Here is a 22121-nt window from a genome sequence, read left to right as displayed (position 1 = left end):
TATTCTTTCTTAAATACTCATTTCCATTATGGTTTATCACTGGATATTGAATATAGCTCCCTGTGCCATACAGCAGTGTCCACTCTATATATACAATTTTGCCTCTGCCAGCCCCAGACTCTCAGTCCATCCCTTCCCACCTCTCCTCCCCCTCGGCAGCCACATGTTTGTTGAGAGCGGGGCTATTAGTGCAGGTTTGAAGGACCCCGCGTCTCCCTTCCATACCTTGTGCACGTTCCCCCTCTCACCTTCTCTTCTCCTTCTCCCACTGCTCCTTTCTCTCATCCTCTCTCCGTCTCTTGTCTGATGTCCTTCACTCTTTTTTTCTGCTTTCACTGATGCTTCTCTGGCTCCTTTTAATCCCATTCTTTTGACAGTATGTGAGCACATATTTTAAGACCGTGGCTTTCAACTCTTTTTCAAGTATGAAGATACCTTTTTAATGTTAAAAAAAATCTCTGTAAAATAGTTGCTGTGCTTTAGCATCTATTGATAAAGTGCCCATGCATAGATGGATTCTCAGATACCTTGTAATAACTCTGCGACCTCTAGGTTGGCACCTACTACTTTAAAATATATGGAAGAATCCATATAACCATCCCTTTTATGGCTTGGTTTATTATAATATAGTAGAGGCTTATACATGCTACTATAGAGATCCTTTTTGCTCACTCTCTGCCTTCGGGCTACTAATTTCTTCTGAAATGTGGTCTTTTGGTTCCTTCTTTAATAGGTTTAATTATTTAAGGAGGCATGAACTATGATACTTACATTTTATATATCACCTCTTGATTATTCAGGAACTGATTAATTCATGGATTGCCCAAGTCATGTCTTTTTTTCTATAACCATTTGTTTTATCATTCTATTTCTTATTAGCATCTTTTAGCAAGAATGGACAGTGGGAGTGAGAAATGTCTCTGGTTTCAAACTATGAATTCTGATGCAAGAGTTCACTGAAAGAATTTGAAATTCTTTCCCAAAGTACAGATTTCTTTAATTCATCAGGCATATTGACTCTCTCTGAGCTCTGTGAAGGCAGGGGTTGCTCTGGCTCACTACTAGTTTCCAGGGCTCAGCAAGGTGTCTGGCACATGGTAGCTTAATAAAAAAAAAATTGTGAAATGAATGAATAAAATCTGAGTAATATAGTAGGGGTAAATAAACTTTTTTCTAGGTGGGGTAATGATTTATAGGAAACTAAGTAAAATACAAGGTAACTTATTTTAAGACAGCATGTCTGCAGACAGCACAGTATAAAAATGTCTATATGACTGTTTTAAAAATTAACAACAGAAGATATATAGTTCTAATTTAAAAACAGAAAATGTTCCACAGTACTATCTTTTTTCATTGATGGAAGAAAGGATCTAGAGAAACACTGAGGTTTCTAAGATGAGGGTTGGTTCTATTATATTAGGCATTAAATAAACATAATCACCCTCAACACACTAAAAACTGAGCATTTAGAATGTGCCAGGTGCTGTTATAAGCAATTTTTATGTCTTATCTCATTTGTCTTCACAACCCAGGAAGTATTATTGTCTGAAAACCATCAGAAAGTTAAGAGTGTCCTTTGAAAATTTCCTTAGCTCTCTAGCTCTCTGAGCCAAGAATGAAGTTGTCCTTTTTTTATTTCCTAGTTTTAAATTAAAAATTTATTTCTCCATGATATATTCCAAAGACTGATTTCGATTTCTAGATACTTTGAGATATGTTATTTCACTAGTTTTGCCCTTTTGACATTAATGAATTGTATGGAAAGGAAACTTTTACAGTAAGATTTGCTGCATGTTTCAAAGTTTTCCTAATTTGTGGAGGCAAACAAATGCTTTGTGTGTGGGTGGGAGTTGCAGTGAGGGAAGGACAGGGTTCAGCCTCAGATCTGTTCCAAGACTCTGGTGCTGTCCAGGAATCAGGTGCTGAAATGGCTTAAACCAAGGCCTTCCTAGCCCAGCTAGGTGGAACAATGAATGATGGAGGATAGAGGAATGCAGCCTTGACCATATAGCCTGGTGTACCCACAGCTTCCCAGAAAAGGGAGACAACTTGAAAAGATACTGGGAGTATTAGAATTAAGATCTCTTTTGGAGGGAGTTGGGGGAAATGGCTGGCTTCCTTCTGCCTCCTTCCATACTTTGCTTTGGCTTGGAGGGAAGAATATGGGAAACAGATTATTGATGGAAAAGTGTATGTTAAAAAAAAACAAAAGCAAAATAGGGCTGCTGGCACTTGTAGTTAGTGGTGCATTTCTGTGAGGTGTTAGATAGGAACCGGGAAGAACCAGGGCTGGAGGCTCAACGATTTTGTCAGTTCCATGGGACTTCTCGGTCAACAAACAATTATTGTGGTTTAATGAAAGGGCTGGGAATACCAGACCACTTACCTGCCTCCTGAGAAATCTGTATGCAGGTCAAGAAGCAACAGTTAGAACTGGACATGGAACAACAGACTGGTTCCAAATTGAAAAAGGAGTACATCAAGGCTGTATATTGCCACCCTGCTTATTTAACTTATATGCAGAGTACATCATGTGAAATGTGGGGCTAAATGAAGTGCAAGCTGGAATCAAGATCGCCAGGAGAAACACCAATAACCTATCATATGCAGATGACACCACCCTTATGGCAGAAAGCAAAGAGGAACTAAAGAGCCTCTTGATGAAAGTGAAAGAGGAGAGTGAAAAAGCTGGCTTAAAACTCAGCATTCAGAAACTAAGATCATGGCATCCAGTCCCATCACTTCATGGCAGATAGATGGAGAAACAATGGAAACAGTGAGAGACTTTATTTTCTGGGGCTCCAAAACCACTGCAGATGGTGACTGCAGCCATGAAATTAAGATGCTTGCTCCTTGGAAGAAAAGCTATGACCAACCTAGACAGCATATTAAAAAGCAGAGACATTACTTTGCCGACAAAGCTTAGTCAAAGCTATGGTTTTTCCAGTGGTCATGTATGGATGTGAGAGTTGGACTATAAAGAAAGCTGAGCACCGAAGAATTGACACTTTTGAACTCTGGTGTTGGAGAAAACTCTTGAGAGTCCCTTAGACTTCAAGGAGATCCAACCAATCCATCCTAAAGGAAATCAGTCATGAATATTCATTAGAAGAACTGATACTGAAGCTGAAACTCCAATACTTTGGCCATCTGATGCAAAGAACTGACTCATTGGAAAAGACGGTAATGCTGGGAAAGATTAAAGGCAGGAGGAGAAGGGGACAACAGAGGATGAGATGGTTGGATGGCATCACCAACTCAATGGACATGCATTTGAGTAAACTCCGGGAGTTGGTGATGGACAGGGAGGCCTGGTGGGCTGCTGTCCATGGGGTCACAAAGAATTGGACATGACTGAGCAACTGAAATGAACTGAACTGAACTGAACCTTCTTACCTAAGACCCTCTATCCATCCCTGAGACCCCTGCCTATTCCACTTCATTCATTAACTGAACACTGAGTATGATTTAGGTCCTATAGATGCACAGATAAAAAAGAGAAAGTTCTTGCCTTTAGGAGTCTGCAATCTAATGTGAGAGGGCAAATACTAAAGAGAATTCTTGATCAAAGTGTATATATAAAATGTCTACTGTTTAATTAAATACCATTATGATATTTCTTTGGCTTGAGTTTCCTCTTCAATATGATCGAGCTAGCAAAAATCCTTCAGAAACACAGCTTAACACTAATCACAGATCATCAACTGCTCTTATATATTCTTGAGACTCTTCCCTCTGTCTAGGCAACCATAGGATCTCCTTTGGGGCTAGGATGGTTATGCTCTGGTCTGCAACACAGAACCAGAGAGGGTGCTTGCTCTAGCAGGCAACGAGGCTGCCTTGGCCTAAATGTACAAATCACTGTTTTGGTATTTGATGAGAAAAGTGAGTCTTTGTTGAAGGTATGCAAGGTGTTCCCAGAACTGGAGAGGTGCAAGAGGTCCATAGGGGACCTCAGGGACAGGATCATGGCCTTGATGTCCCTGGAATCCTCTCTTCTTCTTTCTTGGTGTAACTTTTATTTCTTAGTTTCTTCCATGGGTATGGGGGATGGGGATATATCCATGGTAATTCTGGGATACAGTCTCACAAGTCATGATCCAAGAGCAAAGGTAGAGCTTTCCTTCTTAGACTCTGGATGGAAAATCTCAGATCAAGAAGCTGATTGGTGCTTCCCTGGTGGCTCAGTGGTAAAGCATCTGCCTACCAATGTAGGAGACACAGGTTAGATTCCTGGTCTGGGAAGACCCCACAGGCTGTGGCGCAACTCAGCCCAAGTGCTCTAGAGCCAGGAGCTGCAACTACCGAGCTCATGTATGCTAAAACCCATGCTCCCCAAACAAGAGAAGTCACCACAATGAGAAGCCTGTGTGCTGCAACCTGAAAAAAGCCCGCACAGTAACCCAGCACAGTCATAAACAAATAAAATTATTTTAAAAAAGAAGCTGATTGGACCATCTTAGGTTACAGAGAACCCCAGACTAATAATCCCTAGTGATGGAAAAGGTACTTGGCAGCCCCAAAGGATCCTGTGATTAGAACAGTTCTCCAAAAGGAGAAGGAATGTTCTTCCCAAGAGAAACAGTAAAGACAGTGTGGAGGTTCAAAGAAAAGATGCCGCTACTCTATTCTGATGACCTTGCCCATCCAGTGCTGCTCTTCAGGGTAGAGCCCCAGGTGGACCCCTCATTAGCCTGCTCATCTTTCCACTGCCCACTCGTGGCCAGTATATAAAGTGACCACAACACTAGGGCATGTCAAAGGACACCGGGTAGTTGCCCATGACTTCCTTTAAAAAAAAAAATTTATTTTTGGCTGTGCTGGGTCTTCATTGCTACGTGTGGGCTTTCTCTAGCTGTGGCGAGCTGGGGCTAGTCTCCAGTTGTGGGGTATGGGCTCATCCTTGTGGCTGCTTCTCTTGCTGTGGAGCACAGGCTCAAAGGCACACAGGCTTCAGTAGTTGTGGTACACGGGCTTGATTGCCCTATGGCATGTGGAATCTTCCCGGACCAGGGATCGAACCTGTGTCCCCTGCATTGGCAGGCAGATTCTTAACCACTGAACCACCAGGAATGTCCTGCCCATGACTTCTTATGGCTGTAATTCTATAAACAATATGGAAAGATGGCTGCTGAGGGAGAATGGGTCCTTTTTGATGTGTATAGTCACACATTTCCTTGGTTGACATAACCACGCACCAGTGACCTTACGTGGTATCCCTTACACTGGCAATGGACTTTGGTCTTAACTCTCCCATGCTCCTCCTTTGAGGCACAGTCCAAGGGTTTGGCCTGGCTACTTGAGAGCACATGGCTTATTGTACTTGCTTCTCTGCCCACAAACACACATCCCTATACTTCTCCATTTCACATGAAAGTATCCCATGTTACAGAGAAGTTTCTACTTTGCAAGGAGTAAATTAAAGCATCTCTGAAGAGCTAAGGAAGAGAATCTCTTAAATAGTACTTCTTTCAGCAGTACAAACCCTCCCCAAACTTCTTGGTAATAGAAAAATAAGCTCTGGAGATTCTAAACCTATCGACAACTCCAGACTTCTGTTTCCATCCATATGATAGATTGCTGAAGGACCTTATCACTACAAAACATGTAGGTTCTAGATAAAACTTATTTTTAATGTATTGTTGGGCACAAACTAATGAGAAATCTCCAAAAATTACCCCATCCCACAGAAAAGTGAGCCAAACTAGGTCTGTCAGCAATGAGTGGCAAACAAATGGGTTTGCGCTGACAGCATGGTGAAGATGCTGAGCCCTATAATCCTACACTGAATCCTGAATTAACTGCTGGAGAGACCCAGAGTGTTCCTAGGTCAACTGGACTCTCAAGCCCCCAGCAGAGGTAACTATAAACCCTCTCTGGTAAAAAAAAAAAAATTTCCACTTTAGGCCCACAGAGCTCCCACATTTTAAGATCAAGTAAATATACTAAGAAGGAAAGGCACTCCAAATAATCAGACGAAAAAAACGAAATAAGAACATATTAAACTGCCAAGGACTGTAGATATCAAAATTGTCAAAAAAGAATATATCTATGTAAGAAATGTTTAATGGGACAAGCGATGAAATAAATGAGTAAGCAACAAGGCACTATGAGAAATGGCTAGGGAGATTTTAAAAAGGATGTGAAGCCCCTATATATGAAAAACAGTTTTAAAAATGAAAATGCAACAATTTAGATGCAACTGAAGGAAGAATTAGTGAACTGGACATTATATCCAAAAAGTTACCCACCAGCATCACAGAGAGACAGGAGATGAATAATAAAAAATAAGGCTAAAATATTTAGAGGCTAAAATGAGAAAACATGACATGTCTGAGTGGAGTCCTAGAAGGAGGGAGTAGAGAGAAGGGATCGACTTTTTAAAAGATGATGGCTGAGAACCATTAAGAGCTGATGAGAGATATGAATTCTCAGATTCAGGAAGCACATGCTGGATTTAAAAACAAAATGAAACAAAACCCGTATCAATACACATAGTTAAACCGCAAAATCTTAAAGACAAAAAAGAGGAACAAGAGACAGACCACCTACAAAGGAAAGATCAGTAATGGGGTCTCAGCAACAAGTGACAGAGGAATAATAACTGTCAGCCTAAAACTGTTGAATGCAGAAAAATTATCTTTCAAGAATGGAGATACAAAAAACATATTTTTAGATTAAACAAAAACTGAGAGATTCTACCAGCAACTGGCATTCAGTAAGGAACAGCTAAAAGAGATATATTGGGAAAAAGAAAAATGATTGGAAGGTCTTTCTGAGATACAAGAAAAAAAATTAGCAAGCAAAGTAGTAAAATTGGATAAGAATAAAAAAACATTGCCTTTAGATAAAAAATAACAATAATTATAACTTATAGGGTTTGCAAAGGACAAGACTAAAGTACTATATGTATACCAGGAAAGGGTGTTCAGAGTTAAAGTGTACTAAAATAAAATCCATGTATTGTTATAGAAAAGCATTGATAATTTTAGAGTTCATTAAGTTAAAAAATGTACCATAAAATCTCAAAGGGAACCACTAGAAGGACAGAAGTAGAGGGTATAAATCTCAAATCAGTAGAGGCAGAAAATCAGATTTCAACAAGAATCTCTACCTCACAACCAATAAAAAAAAAAACCAAAAACTCCTAAATCAATCAATTTTTAAAAAGCAACAAAGGAAAAGAAAAGAAAGAAGCCTTCAAAACTTGAAAGTTAAAAAAATAATAAAAACAAGTTTAAACACATTAATGTTGTCATTAAATGGAATGGACTAATCTCATTGGCAACAGGTCACACATGGTTCAACGGTTGGAAAAAACATAACTTACACTTATGTTGCATATAAGAAACATATAAAACATAAGGACTTTGGACAGTTCCAAGTATAACTATGAAAAAATATATCCCTGGCAAATACTAGCAAAATAAAGATATAATATCAGGCTACAATAACATCAGGCCAAAAAGCACAATTCGTGATGGGTGCTGCTGTGTGCTGTGCTTAGTCGCTTGGTTGTGGCCAACTCTTTGCGACCCCATGGACTGCAGCCAGCCAAGCTCCTCTGTCCTTGGGGATTCTCCAGGCAAGAATACTGGAGTAGGTTTTCATGCCCTCCTCCAGGGTATCTTCCCAACCCAGGGATCAAACCCAGGTCTCTCACATTGCAGGCAGATTCTTTACCGACTGAGCCACCAGGGAAGTGATGGGTGAGGTCTTCATAATGATAATGGCTTCTATCATCAGGAAAATATAAGAATTCTTAAGATGTTGCAATATATATGAATATCAAATCATTACATTTGATTTGTAAACCTGAAACTAATATAGTGAGATATGTCAATTATATCTCAATTAAAAAAAAATAAAAAACTGCATCTACTAAAGTAGCCGCAACATATACATACCAACAAAGAACTACAGAAAGAAATAAACTACGACTATGATCTGAATAACACAATTAACAAACAATTTAACGGGCACATATATTGGGTTGGCCAAAAAGTTCATTTGTATGGAAAAACCTGAATGAAATTTTTGGCCAACCCAATAGAATAACAATTCCCACCTTTCACTGTCTCTGTGACTCTCAGCAAATCTCTGGGTCTCAGTTTCCTCATCTGCAAAGTGGGGATGACACTGTCTACAGTGTTTTCATGAAATCCAAAATATCATCAACGATAAGACATTATTTTTTTATGTACCTCTAGGAAAAAAAAAAAAACCCTGCCCATTAAATGCAAGCTGCCAATTTTAGGTCGCATCCCAATTTTAGAGATGTAAAAGTCACTAGGGGTAGGGGATTAAGAGGCAAAGACTACTATATATAAAATAAATAAGCTACAGGGATATGTTGTATAGCACAGGGAATGCAGCCAGTACTTTATAATAACTATCAACAGTATAATCTATAAAAATTTTGAATCACTGTGTTGTAGACCCAAAACTAACATAACATTGTATATCAACTATACCTCAATAAAAAGTGTGAAAAAATATGTGAGTTAGACTCAATTAAATGCTACATATCATAGGGGCTGCTGTGATGGTTTAAAACGAGATGATGTAAGTAAAATACAAGACATAAGTTGCTTCCTCCCTCCGCCCCTTGACAACTTTAGTCTGCAAACAAGGGGAGCACATGTAAAAATCGGAAGCAGGGAATGTCTGCTTTTAGCTTCTTCACATCCTTGCATGTTTTGAAAAGCAACTGATTCCTCACAAGGAAAATGAAGTCATAACCACATCATTCTTGAAAGAAAATGACTCATCAGGTCAGTAGGACTAGTGAGAAGGGGTGCGTGAGGAAAAACACAAGAGAGGGAGGCAGGGGTCAGATCGGACCCCCTGAGCGGAAGTGATTCTGGGAGTGCAAAGGGCACTTGTTCAAGAGAGAGGTGTGAGTTGAGTTTTGGGGAGGAGGGGGATGGGGGAGGCTAGGGAGCTGGGGGAAAAGGCCTAAGGGCTGAAAGGGTGGGGAGGAGGGTTGGTCTGGGCTCTAGCCTGCTATGGGCCTGCACTTTGGGGAGTCTGGTGTGGGACCCAGGGGGCAAGGAAGACCTTCCAACCACCCCACCACTTAAAAAAAAAATAGAAGAGAAATTAAAGGAAAGTGACTGGAGACAGGGCATATATCCACTTTCTGAATGGATGAAAAATTCAGACTAAAAGTAGCTTTGCCATTTTCAGCAGAGGCAATTTTAGTGTCTTAATTATATTACTATTTTGGAGCAGCTTTTTATAAATACTCTTCAATACTCTGTGAAAATCAGTTTGTCAGAATGCTTCAAAAAAATAAAAAGTTGAAAACAAATAAACAACAAAACCCAAATAAGCCTGAGGTTCTCTTCGACCTAGAGAGGCCTTTGCACCCTTGTTAGACAGACCTAACCTATCCTTCTTGCCACCATCCAAATGCCACCTCTGTGATTCTCATTGGGAAGGACTCTCCACCTGCTCCAACCTCCTGGAACGTTTGCATTTCCCTGGGGATACAAGTCACCTATGACTCACTGAAGTGAGTGTGTCTGTCTCCAAGGACAGTGAGATCTTTAAAAGCTCTGAATCCCTCTCTCAACTTCCAACCACTCATGTGACTGGGAGTCAAATGGTGAGGTGCAGGTTGAGTTAATGTGGTGGGTGGAGGGTCACCCAGGAACCAAGTGTGGTTTTAGGGACCTGTTCTTAGGGAACTGTCACTGAATAGAAATAATACTTTTGTTGGTGATATAGCTCTTTAAGTATGTTCTCTTATTCTTCTAAATAATATGTTTGTGGGTGGTATACTTCTCTTATTGCTGTGAAATTAGTAAAACAATACTATTAAAATGTTCATAGGTGATGGCCATTACCTCTCTGAGAAATATCACCAAGCCCCTGACCTTTGACTTCGCAGGTGCAGCAGTGGTAAAGAATCCACTTTCCAATGCAGGACACACAAGAGATTCGAGTTCAATCCCTGAGTTGGGAAGATCCCCCAGAGCCGGAAATTGCAATCCACTCCAGTATTCTTGCCTGGAGAATCCTATGGACAGAGGAGCCTGGCAGGCTACAGTCCATGGGGTTGCAAAGAGGCAGACACGACTGAGCACACACGCACCTGACCTTTACCTAATGTACTAATGTTAGTTTCCCTTTGTTGCTGTAACAACCCTCCACAAACGTAGTGGCATAAAACAATACAAACTGATTATCTGACACTTGCCTATGTTCCAACACTGGTCTGTGCTGCAATGAGAGTGTTGGCAGAACTGCATTCCCTTCAAGAAGCTGTAGGGGTAAATCTCTTTCCTTACTTTTCCCAGCTTCCAGAGGCCACTCACATTCCTTGACTCCAGGCCCCTCTCTCAAAGCCAGAAATGGTGGGTTGAGTCTCTCTCACATCGGATTACTAGGACCTCCTCTTCTGCCTTCCTTTTTTCATGTTAAGGACTGTGGTTACATTGGGCCCACTCAGATAATCCAGAATAATGTCCCTATCTCAAGGTCCTTAACTTGATCACCTCTGCAGAGTCCCTTTTGCTGTGCATGTTCATTGGTTCTGGGGTTTAAGCCGTGGGTATCTTTGGAAGGTCATTATTCTGTCTACCACACCTTCTGACACCTTACTCTGTGTGTGTGTGTGGCCACTGTAACACAGTAAGGGCCTCAGTCCTCTAAGCTGTCAGGAGAGTCTGTGCTTGGAGTAGAGAGTGGAATTTTTGCCCATTGCTTCTGGCCACCCAGGGCTGAGGAGAAGGAAGTTCATTTATAGCACTGAGACATCTCTGGAAAACCTGCCATGCACTGCTGAGTAACCTTTTCATAGAAGTTTTAAGAGTGGGTTTTACAGTCCTGGCTCCTGCTCCAGCTTATGCCTTGTTAGTATTCAAAATCAAGGGCAGTCCATGCTTAACCATAGCAGAAGAGCTGGCACCCTGCAATCATTCTTCCATGATACTGATGACAATGAAATCTTAGGGTTAAGGGTGACCCGTTTAAGAAATATATTTTTGCAGAGAAAGTTTTAGAGGAGTCTTTTTAGCAGTTTGAATCAGAGTATTGAAGTTCCTCAATCCAATTTTTAACAGCAGCAGCTTCTTTTAAAGATGTAGAATAGGACTTCCCCCCCTTCTTTATTACATCTAAATTGATAAAGTTCAGACCCTGGAACCTATGTGGCAGTCCACATAGTAGGTGTTTGAACAGCTATTGAAATCACAATCCCCCAAATCACCTTTTATTTCTAGGCTATGAATACACAGGAAAAGATTGAGATTGGAAACAATATTCATTAAGATTTAAAATGTACATATTACTCCCAGCATTTCCACTTCTTGCTATCTATCCCAGAGAAATATCTGCATATGTGTGCAAGGATGTGCAGTACAGCATTGTCTGCAATGGTCACAGATTACAGACAGCTTAAATATCACTTCAGGAGTGGCAAAACAAATGTGGTACATCCCCACAAAGTAAGTTAAAAAAATTAAGTTAGATCCACATATTAGAACAAAGAATATTTACACACTGAAGAAAAGCAAGTTTTGAAACAAGTTTGATACCCTTCAAAATTATATATTTTTAAAAAATATATGTATGTAACAGAAATTTCCATAAGTATAAGCATCAACCTGGAAACAATTGCTATTCTGGAAGAGAACTGGGATGAGCTTGGAATAGGGATGGGAGGCTGATAAAGATGGAATTTTTCTTTATCTATATTGCATGGATTCTTTTGCAAGAAAACATATTCATGCTATCAAAATGTAAAATGTATCTTAAACTTAAAAAGAAACTGAAATAATCTAACACTTCAGGTTGTCAAAACTGATGATCAAATCTATTACATTATATTTCATAAAAGTTAAGGTTAAAATTTCAAAAGTATTTTTCCTATTTTGTTAAAAGTATGTGTGTATATATATGTATATGTACAATATATATTTATACTTATTACATACATCTAATATACGTATATGAATACGACATCTATCTATTATATCTATCTGCACATACTATATACATCTGTTGTTGCTGTTGTTGTTCAGTCACTAAGTTGTATCCAACTCTTTGTGACCCCATGGACTGCAGAACAGCAGGCTTCCCTGTCTGTCACTTCTCAAATTTGCCCAAACTCATGTCCATTGTGGAGAAGGAAACGGCACCCCACTCCAGTACTCTTGCCTGGAAAATCCCATGGACGGAGGAGCCTGGTAAGCTGCAGTCCATGGGGTCGCTAAGAGTCGGACTCGACTGAGCGACTTCACTTTCACTTTTCACTTTCATGCATTGGAGAAGGCAATGGCAACCCACTCCAGTGTTCTTGCCTGGAGAATCCCAGGGACGGGGGAGCCTGTTGGGCTGCCATCTATGGGGTCGCACAGAGTCGGACATGACTGAAGTGACTTAGCAGTAGCAGCAGTAGCATGTCCATTGAGTCGATGACGCCACCTATAGATACCACATATATCTATAGATGCTTGTAATAAAATCCATAAATGCTGCTTTGGTTAAATCATAGATAAATATATCATTCTTTATCATTGTTCTTATTACTTATAATGGCAAAAATATCTCTCGTATTATTATGACTAATTTGGTAATTGAATCAGTTTGCCTTTTAAGTAATTCAATTAATTTTAGTAAATTTTAAAAGTCTTCTGACATAGTTACAAAATTAAGAAAAAATGAAACGCTGGTTTACAACATGTAGCATCCCTTTAAATGAAACCCTTCCGAGTGTGAGGAATGCACTAAGGTTTTATCAAGTGGATGCTCTTTGTGTATAAAAACTGATCTAAATCGTAATTTAAATTTTACAACCACTGCAATCTTTCCATTTGGGGAAAACTTCTTGGAAACTGACAGTGTAGAGGGTTTATCTCAGACCTCTGGGGATATCCCAGGAAGCAAAAGCTCCTCTGAAGGAATTGTGCAAGATTGACACCAACAGGGATTCTGTTCCAGACTGCATGAGACTGTAGATTGGGTGTTTAGTTCCACTGAGAAAAGGAGGAGCCACCGGGTTTTTTATTTACCCAGGGAACTCATCTCGAAGATCTTCAATGGTCTGTTCGTGCACCAACGTCTCCGGGGGTGATCAAATTCTCCCCTCACCCCGCAGGGAAGAGACTGTAGGCAGATCCGCAATCACGCACCTGCCGGTTAACAGATAAGCCCTCCACATGCGGAGGCACTCGCCCAGCTGTGGCGGAGGAGCAGAGCCGTCCCTCTCCCTCCCCCATCCCCGCAGATCAAAGGGCGGTCACTGTCTGCTCCTCCCAGGGTCGGATGAAAGCACACGCCTTCCATCACAATTAACGTAGGACTCTGAAACACAACACAAACTCACCCGCAACATGTTCAAAATCAATGCCATCAATACTCAGAATGAGGATACCAAGAAAGCAAAACAAAACAAACCTATTCAAAGAGTAAATACTCAAAGCAACAGGGCTGGAATCAGACACGCTACAAGGTCAACAAATCCAAGACAAGCTCAAGTACAGCGCGTCTTATAAACTGAAGAGCTGGCCATTATCCCAGGGGTTGAAACGCAGATGCCTTCAGGGGCCGGCTAATGGAAAGGTCTATACGATAATAGAGAGTGGGCCTCTCAGGAGCTGGACCCCAGGTGCCCACGTAAAGGCATTCACATTCCATTTTTTAAAGTTTCAATTCCCTCTATGTGATTCCTAAACAGCCTCTACCATCAAACAGAGAAGGAAACAGAGTTAAATACTGGTATGTGTTAGTCGCTCAGTCGTGTCTGACTCTTTCTGACCCTGTGGACTGTAGCACACCAGGCTTCTCTGTCCATGGAATTCTCCAGGCAAGAATACTGGAGTTGGTAGCCATTCCCTTCCCCAGGGTATCTTCCCAAACGACCCAGGGTATCTTCCCAAATGACCCAGGGATGAACCCAGGTCTCCCACATTACAGGCAGATTCTTTACTGCCTGAGTCACCAGGGAAACTCCAAATATGGGTGTAGGGTGGATGGAACTGAATAAAAGTCAAAATCAGAAATACTGCCAAGGAGTCCACAGGGCATGAAAGGCCGAGCAATGATCCTAGCTGTCATTATCTGAAAGGGTAGTGACCACTTACTTGGTTTATATCTTCAAAGGTAATAATAGCAAGGCAAAAGTTAAAAGAAATGGCTTACTAAGCTCAAATATGACGGGTTGAGATTAATCAGAAAGATTTTTTAACATAAGTTATTCAGCTGGATTATGAAAAGTTTGCACACATTCCCTTGAAAGGCTTTAAATAAATGGAGCCTCCAAAACCCATAGGTGTGACCTTACTGGAAGGCAAGGGGTGGACCGAATGACCTCCCAAGGTTCTGATTTAAATATGTCTGTATAGTCAACTCCTGGTTATCCAGCCCAAAGAAGAAAGACAGTGACAAATCATCCTGAGCTGAAGATAATAAAAAGTTATAATTTGCCTTTGGAATGTATTTTGGTACTTAAATTAGAACGTGTCTTTCTGACGCTCTGAGAATTCACAGTGCTTCATAACAGCCACAAAGAAGGCCTGACCTAGAGCTGGGAGGCTGCCCAATTTCGCCATCCTGCCCTCTGTGCAACTCTTCTTTTTTGCTGGGGGTGCATGCATGCGTGCTAAGTTGCTTCAGTCTTGTCTGACTCTTTGCAACCCTATGGATTATAGCCCTTCAGCCACCTCTGTCCATGGGATTCTCCAGGCAAGAATACTGGAGTGGGTTGCCAGGCCCTACTCTAAGGGATCTTCCCGACCTAGGGATTGAATCTGCATTTCTTATGTGGATTCTCATTGGCAGGCGGGTTCTTTACCACTAATGCCACCTGGGAAGCCCTTTGCTAGGGGTGAGCCAATATCATCTTTTAGAACACCCAGCAATCCAAACTTTCTCAGTTAGGAGCCACCTGGCTCAATCTTTCCCTGAATTATGGTTGATTCAGGATGGTCTGGGTTGCTTTTCTGGAGTTTGACTCCAAAGTGCTGCAGGCCCCACAGGAAGCAGCAAGCTTCCTGTGTAGATGTTTGGACATCTACTCTAAACTGCCTATGAAAGATGATCTAGCTTCTCTACCGGAGAAGACACAAAAGTAAATTTATTGAGTTCCTTGGAACAGAAAGTGAAAAAAGCTTCATTGGAAAGGAGGATGAGGGACTTCCCTGGTGGTCCAGTGGTTAAGAATCCTTCGTCCAGTGCAGGGGATGTGGGTTTGATCCCTGGTCAGGGAACTAAGATCCCACATTCTGCAGGGCAACAAAGCCCACGTGTCACACTTGGAGAGAAGCCCAAGTGCCGCACTTAAGGTCCTGCATGCCACAACTAAGACCAGACAAATAAGTATAAAGGAGGGGGGAGGGCTTCCCTGGTGGCTCAGTGGTAAAGAATCTGCCTGCCAGTGCAGGAGACACGAAGGGTTCAATCCCTAGTCCAGGAAGATACCACATACTGAGAAGCAGCTAAGCCTGTGTACCACAACTATTGAGCCCCTGTTCTAGGGTCTGGGAGCTGCAACCACTGAGCTCACATGCTGCAGCCACTGAAGCTTGCACACCCTGAAGTCCATGGTCTGCAACAAGAGAAGCCACAGCAATGAGGAGTCCATGCCCTGCAACTAGAGTAGGCCCTACTTATTACATCTACGGAGAAGCCCTCACAGCAGTGAAGTCCCAGCAAAATAAAAAACAAACACATAAATAAATTTTAAAAATTATTTTAAAAAAATAAAAGAAAGAGAAGATGAAGCGAATGCCCAGCACTGGGAAAGCAAAAAGCAGGATGCTCAGGAGATGCAGTAACCATCCCCTGCACCTCAAAGGGTTGGATGGGATGGAAATCTGAGGTGGTGGCCCACCGTCCAAGATGAAAGGAGAGCCTGCTCATCACAGTAACTTGTAGGGGCCCCAGAGGAGGGAAGGATGGGAAGCAGGGAAGTTGCCTCACTGTTCTTTGTCCTCTGTTGGCTCCCAGTGCCTACAGAGGGAGGCTGGTGTCACCTGGCAGGAGGCAGGACCAACCAGAGCATCTCAGGAGTGCCTCACAGCCCCTCACCCAGAGACCCTGGTGCAGTGGGCACAGGCTGCAGTTGGCGGGATTTGGCCAAGAAGACTTTTTTTGGATTTAGACAGTCACTGGACAGCCACAGACCTGAACACAGACAAGCTGCCTGGCCCCAACCCTGCACAGGTAATAAGGGGATCATTACAACCGTTTCCGTTTTTTCTATCACATTCTGCTCTCTAGTTTTTCCTTCTGATGTCCCAGAGCTGTGCTGTTACAATGAAATAAAGTCCAGTTCCTTGGTCACAGCAGCCACATTTCAAGTGCTCAACAGTCTCATGCCCGTGGACACTATATTGGACAGAACCAACATAGAACTTCTACATCATCATAGAAAGTTCTGTTTGTCAGCCACTAATCTAGACTTCCAGGAGAACCTAGAATCTAGGAATTTCTACTCTTTTGGGGGTAGAATAAAAAAAGGAAGAAATGCACTTACAAAGTATCTTGTCTATACGTCATTACCACTGATCCTCACCATGTGTGGTAGGCGGGGGTAGATTTCAACATACCCATTTTACAGATGAGGAAGGTGGAGCTTTCCCCACTTTAAGTAATTTGCACGTGGAACACAATTATTGGATGGGACAGGATTAAAACCAGGTTTTCTGGTTCCAAAGTCAACACTTTCTACTGTTACATGCAACGGCTACAAATAATGTTACTTGCCATTTACTTTGTTCAGTGCGGCCATAAAAACTCGGGCCTTCCAGAATGAGGTTGACAGGCCCCTGTTGTGTTTTTATTGATTGGCTGATTTTTGCAGTGATAACTAAACTTTGTACAATGTACTTAAGCAGCTCTATAGTTACGGAGCCTTGGGGTTCAAATCCTGACTCATCCTCTTACTATTTACCTGATGGAGGGCAAGTCACTCACTGTCTCTGAACCGTAATTTCCTCTTCTTGTCTATTCACTTCATAGTGTTGTCAGGAGGATAAGACAGTGTATGTGAAAGGCTTAGCACAGTGTCTGGCACATATCTGTGCTCCATAAATAATGATTATTAATGGCAACTGGCAGAACTTACAATGAACTGTCAGGTGCAATAGCCTGTTAAAGCTTTTAACAGGACAAGGAAGCACATTGCTATCCCCATTTTTGCAGATGATACATCTGAATCTCAGGGCACAAGGGACTCACTCAAGGTCCTGCAACTAGAAAGCTGTAGATCTAGGGCATGAACACAAATCTTTTCTTGCTACACAATGTTGCTTCTCAGGAGAGAAGGGAGCAGAGGTACCAAGGCATGGTTTAGAGGGATTTTAGCCATCCCTCTTCACCCCCATATTTCTCCCTTCTCTGAAACAGGCAATTAATGATTTCTTAATCTTGTGTAAAATGCCATGCAAAGGCAGCTTTGAGCATCCCCCTCTATCATAACTGCTACCCTCAAGCCCCTCCCATATAGAGATTCTACAGTCTCATTGGTAAAGAAGTAACACTGGTATAATTAAGGCAGTTGAAATATGAACAGAATGCCTTGAAGCACAGCATTCAAATCTTCTCTCTGGAAAGCCTGTGGATCAAATCGCTTTCTTCCAGTCTACCCTCCATCCCAATTCACTGCTACAGCAAAAGGGCAAGGATGCAGCCTACCAGACCCCAGCTGAGCCCAGCCAAGACCGATGTGAGTGAGAATGTGTGTTCTTGCCAGCCATTGGGTTCTTGGCGTTATTTGTTATCCGGCCCTATTGTAGCAAAAGCTGACTGATATATCTGTCAAACTCAAGGTAAGAGGCACTTACCCAGCCACAACGATCTCAAAGTCCCCATCACGATCCACATCAGTCACTGCCACTCCGTAGTTGAGCTGGGTGGGGTTGCTGTCATAGTCAGGAGGCAGGACTGAGTTGGTGACTGCCGTGAACATGGGTTCAGCCCCCTGGGACCCCTCAGTCAGGGGCAGAAACCACAGCAGCAGCAGGAATAGAAACACCTGGAACATCTGAAACCAGAAGTTACAAATGTTACTGACGGAAAGCGGCCCAGGAAAATCGAATCCCAGGTTGGCATGGAAGTGCCTTTCTTCCCGCTTCCTGGAGGGCTTGGCAAACCCTAGGCTACCACTTCTCCACAAGACCCATCCTGGCATGCTCTTTCAAACTGTGAGCTGCCCCCATCACTGAGGTCACCCTTATGCTCCTCTGCCTTTTCGTTTTCTACAGCATCTATCACTGTATAACATGCCAGATGAGTTCCTCATTCATCATGTTTTAGTATTTAGTGTCTGTCTCCCTCAGCTAGAACATAAGCTCCACCAGGGCAAGGTTCGTTGTCTGTTTTGTTCATGGATGCACATCAAGCCAAGGACAGTGTCTGGCACATAAGAGACACTCGACACATATTCGGGAGGGAAGGAAGGAAGGGAAGGAGAAATACACATGCACCTTTCATGCTCTGGGAGAAAGAAGAAAATAACAGATCTCAGATGATCCAGGGACAGGTAAGACCCCCGTGAGGGTCCACATCCACAACAGCAGAGAAAGTAAAGGATTATCCTTGTGTGGGACTGACCCAGAGGTAGCCCAGACAGAATCTGTGACTTGGAAGGTTCCCCTGCCAAGGTCCCTCCCTAGGGCCACTGGCCGTCGCCTCCAGACCAGGAAGCAGTCAGTTATGGAATGCATCCCAGCAGGAACTGGCGGGCAGCACATCATTCACTCGGAGAAATTAAACCATTGTGTGTGTTTTATTATAAATTAATTATGTATAATCCATTGTATAATTCATTATTATATTTCTAACATAACTCAGGGTGTTGCCAAACAGCCTGGGGCTATGGGAGCTGGCGGCAGCCACCCAGGAGACAAATGAGAATGGCCAAGGAAGTGGAAGGACTCCACCCTCTCCTTGCGTGAGCCATGAAGACACTTAGAACACTAGAGACGGCACCACCCTGAGATGCTGCCTGCAGGCTTAGAATCAGAGCTCACCGAGTGTTCCAAAGGCTCCCCTGGGACAAGTCCTACGAAGTCTGCACAGGTCCAATCCCACAGGCAAAGCCTTCAGAGGGCGGCACACCTCTTCCTGATGGAGCTTTTCCTGCTGGCTTGTCAGAGTGTCTGGCAGCCAAGAGCAAGGCTGAGTGAGGCTGATGTCTTAATGAAGAGAGGATCTGAAGACTGACTCCCCAGATGGAGACAGACACTCCTGCCAGCATAGGAGCTTTCTCCAGTTCGGAACCAAGAGATCAAAATGAAAGGCCCAGGCACTGTCTTCAGAGCTAAACGTGATTCAGAAGCCCCTCTAATGCCTCACTGGAGAGGCTGAAGAGAGACACAGGGGCAGGGCTCCAACTGCAGCGTAGAAACTAACCTCGGTGAGCCTTCCTGGGAAGGAAGTTCTTGAACCGTGTTCAGAGGGCACATGCTGGGTGTTGCACTATCAGAGTGAGGTCAGTCCCAATTACAGAGATTTCTGAACATGACAGCATCATCTACTGCGCTGTCTAATCACCAAAGACAAACACATCACTCCGAGAGACCCCATCTTGGCAAGAAGTTTGGTTGGATAAAGGGAACTCATAATTGGATTAATGAGCAGCTGGGGTGGGGTGGGGTAATGAGAAGCTAAAGAGTATTTAATAACCAGTATAAACATGTTGAAATGTAGGGTGGATCTGAAGGTCACAGGGCTTTTCAAGGTAGGGGTGGCAAATGAATTTCAGCTTGACAGCCAAACTGATTGGCAGTGGCTTGAAAGAGTACTGTGAACAGCTTACAACATTTGCAATGGACATGGAAGGAAAAGCGGTACTGAGCATGTCTTCTAGAAGATCTTAAGTTCCTCCTAGCACTGTGCCTGAAATTTGGGTCACTGCCACCAGGGAGTGGTAGGTCGTATAAGGGTCCTATTAGGGTCATATAAACATCAGGTAGAGATTTTCTAATGAAGGCCATGAAGGGCAAAAATCCAGCCTCTTGATTTATCTTTTTTTGAAAAGTAAAAGCTTTAATTAAAGGAGCCATCTGAAAGAAGTAGCTACTCTGTGTTATCCGTTTCCATATAAATAACCTAAACCTGGGCTTTCCAGGTGGTTCAGTGGGTAAAGAACTCAACTGCCAATGCAGGAGACATAAGAGAACCAGGTTCGATCCCTGGGTCAGGAAGATCCCCTGTAGAAGGGAATGGCAACCCACTCCAGTATTCTTGCCCGGAGAATCCTCATGGACAGAGGAGCCTGGCGGGCTACAGGCCATGAGATTGCAAAGAGCTGGACACAACTGAAGTGCCTTAGCACACACGCAACCTAAAGCTAGATTGAAAAGAAATAACACACCTATGGGCTGACCTCTATTTTGCTTGATGGCCTTGAGCAAGTCATAGCCTCACTGGGTGCCAGCTTCCTTCTCCAGAATGAGGGTTTGGGAGTAGATCTCTAAAGGTCCTTTCTGGCTCTAAAATTCTATGATGGATTAATTAATTTTTTTTAGAAGCAGGCCTTTGGCAGTTTTTCTCCCCAGCTTTTTCCATAAACTTCAGACCAACCTGTGTGGTTTTCCTTTCTGAGCATATTATTAATAAATATATTTTGAGCCAAACAGCTTTTCAGCAGAGCTCTATAGCGGTTTCCTTACAGGGGCCAAGGCCAGACAGGAACTGGCCATCATTAGCGTGGAAGTGAATGCATTGAGCAGAGGCAGACCAGTGGATGGTCTCCCTAGGGGGTGGGCTGAGAGTGGAGTGGGGGGAACAGGTCCTTTATTTTTAATTTTTCTGCTATGCCAAAGGCGCTTAGTGTACCCACCAGGGCTGCTCAGCACCAGTTGAAAGTTAGAGGGTCAGCTGAGGGCCTGTTGGGGAAGAGGTATAGTGGGAAACTTAGGAAAAGGCCTGGCAAATATTCCCCCTCTATCTCAGGCCTCAGATGAAGGAAATCACTGAAATGCTCCTCTATACCCTGGCTGCTCAGTGGTCCCCAGACCAGTAGCATAAGCATCAGCTAGGAGTTTCTTAGATATGCAGAGTCATGGGCCCTACCCTAGACTTAATAAATCAAAATGTGCATTTTAACAAGATTTCAGGTGGTCTAAATGCATATTAAAGTTTGAGACACACTGCTCAACCTTAGCTGTATAATGAAATCACTTGAGGAGCTTTAAAAAATACCCATGTCTGAAAATAATTTCTTGGCCATGACACCGAAAGCACAGGCAACAGAAGAAAACAGATTAAATGGACTACATCAAATTTAAAACTTTTGTGCATCACAGGATGCTATCAATAGAGTGAAAAGGCAACCCATGGAATGGGAGAAAATACTTGCAAATCATATATCTGATAAAGGATTAATATCCAGAATATATAAAGAACTCCTGTAACTCAACAACAACAAAAGATCCCAATTCAAAAGACCTGAATAAAGATTTCTTCAAGGAAAACACACAACTGGTCAATAAGTATAAAAGAAGATGCTCAATGTCACTAATCATTAGGGAAATGCAACTCAAACCCACAATAAGATAACACAAATGGCAAGCCACTCCAGTGTTCTTGCCTGGAGAATCCCAGGCACGGGGGAGCCTGGTGGGCTGCTGTCTATGGGGTCGCACAGAGTCGGACACAACTGAAGTGACTTAGCATAGCATTGCATCCATTAGAATGGCTATAATCAAAAAAACCAGAAAATAACAATTGTTGGTGAGGATGTGGAGAAATTGGGACCCATATGCATTGCTGATGGGACTGTAAAATGGTGCAGCTGCTGTGGAAAACTGCTGTGCAGCAGCAGTTCTTCAAAAAAGTCCAAAAAACAATTACCAAGTGATCTAGCAATTCCATTTCTGGGTATATACCCAAAAGAATCGAAAGAAGGGACTTGAACAGATAATTGTATACCCCAGTTTGTAACTGTATTATTCACCATAGCCACAAGCAAGTTACAGGAGCCCAAGTGTCCATCAATCTACATGTCCAAAGTGTGGCAAATACCTACAATGGAATATGACATGCCTTAACAAGGAAGGAAATTCTGACACATGCTACAACATGAATGAACCTAGAAGACATCATGCTGAGTGAAAGAAGCCAGTCACAAAAGACAAATACCGTATGATTCCACTTATATGAAGTAC

At 42.5% G+C, this 22121-nt stretch overlaps 1 protein-coding gene across 3 annotated transcripts in view; it reads right to left on the bottom strand.

Annotated features, from left to right (window-relative positions):
- The window catches only part of CRTAC1 (cartilage acidic protein 1), a 151654-nt gene that overhangs the window by 112362 nt on the left and 17171 nt on the right, over positions 1-22121 (bottom strand). For all 3 annotated transcript variants that reach the window (XM_027528887.1, XM_027528890.1, XM_027528889.1), the window contains exon 2: positions 17793-17992. In XM_027528887.1, the coding sequence (XP_027384688.1) occupies positions 17793-17992 (200 nt within the window). The remainder of the gene's footprint in view (positions 1-17792; positions 17993-22121) is intronic.

This window comes from Bos indicus x Bos taurus, chromosome 26 (genome assembly GCF_003369695.1).
Source record: "Bos indicus x Bos taurus breed Angus x Brahman F1 hybrid chromosome 26, Bos_hybrid_MaternalHap_v2.0, whole genome shotgun sequence".
NCBI lineage: Eukaryota > Metazoa > Chordata > Mammalia > Artiodactyla > Bovidae > Bos > Bos indicus x Bos taurus.
The sequence above is the reverse complement of the archived record's forward strand: the minus strand, read 5'-3'. Positions and strand labels throughout refer to the sequence as shown.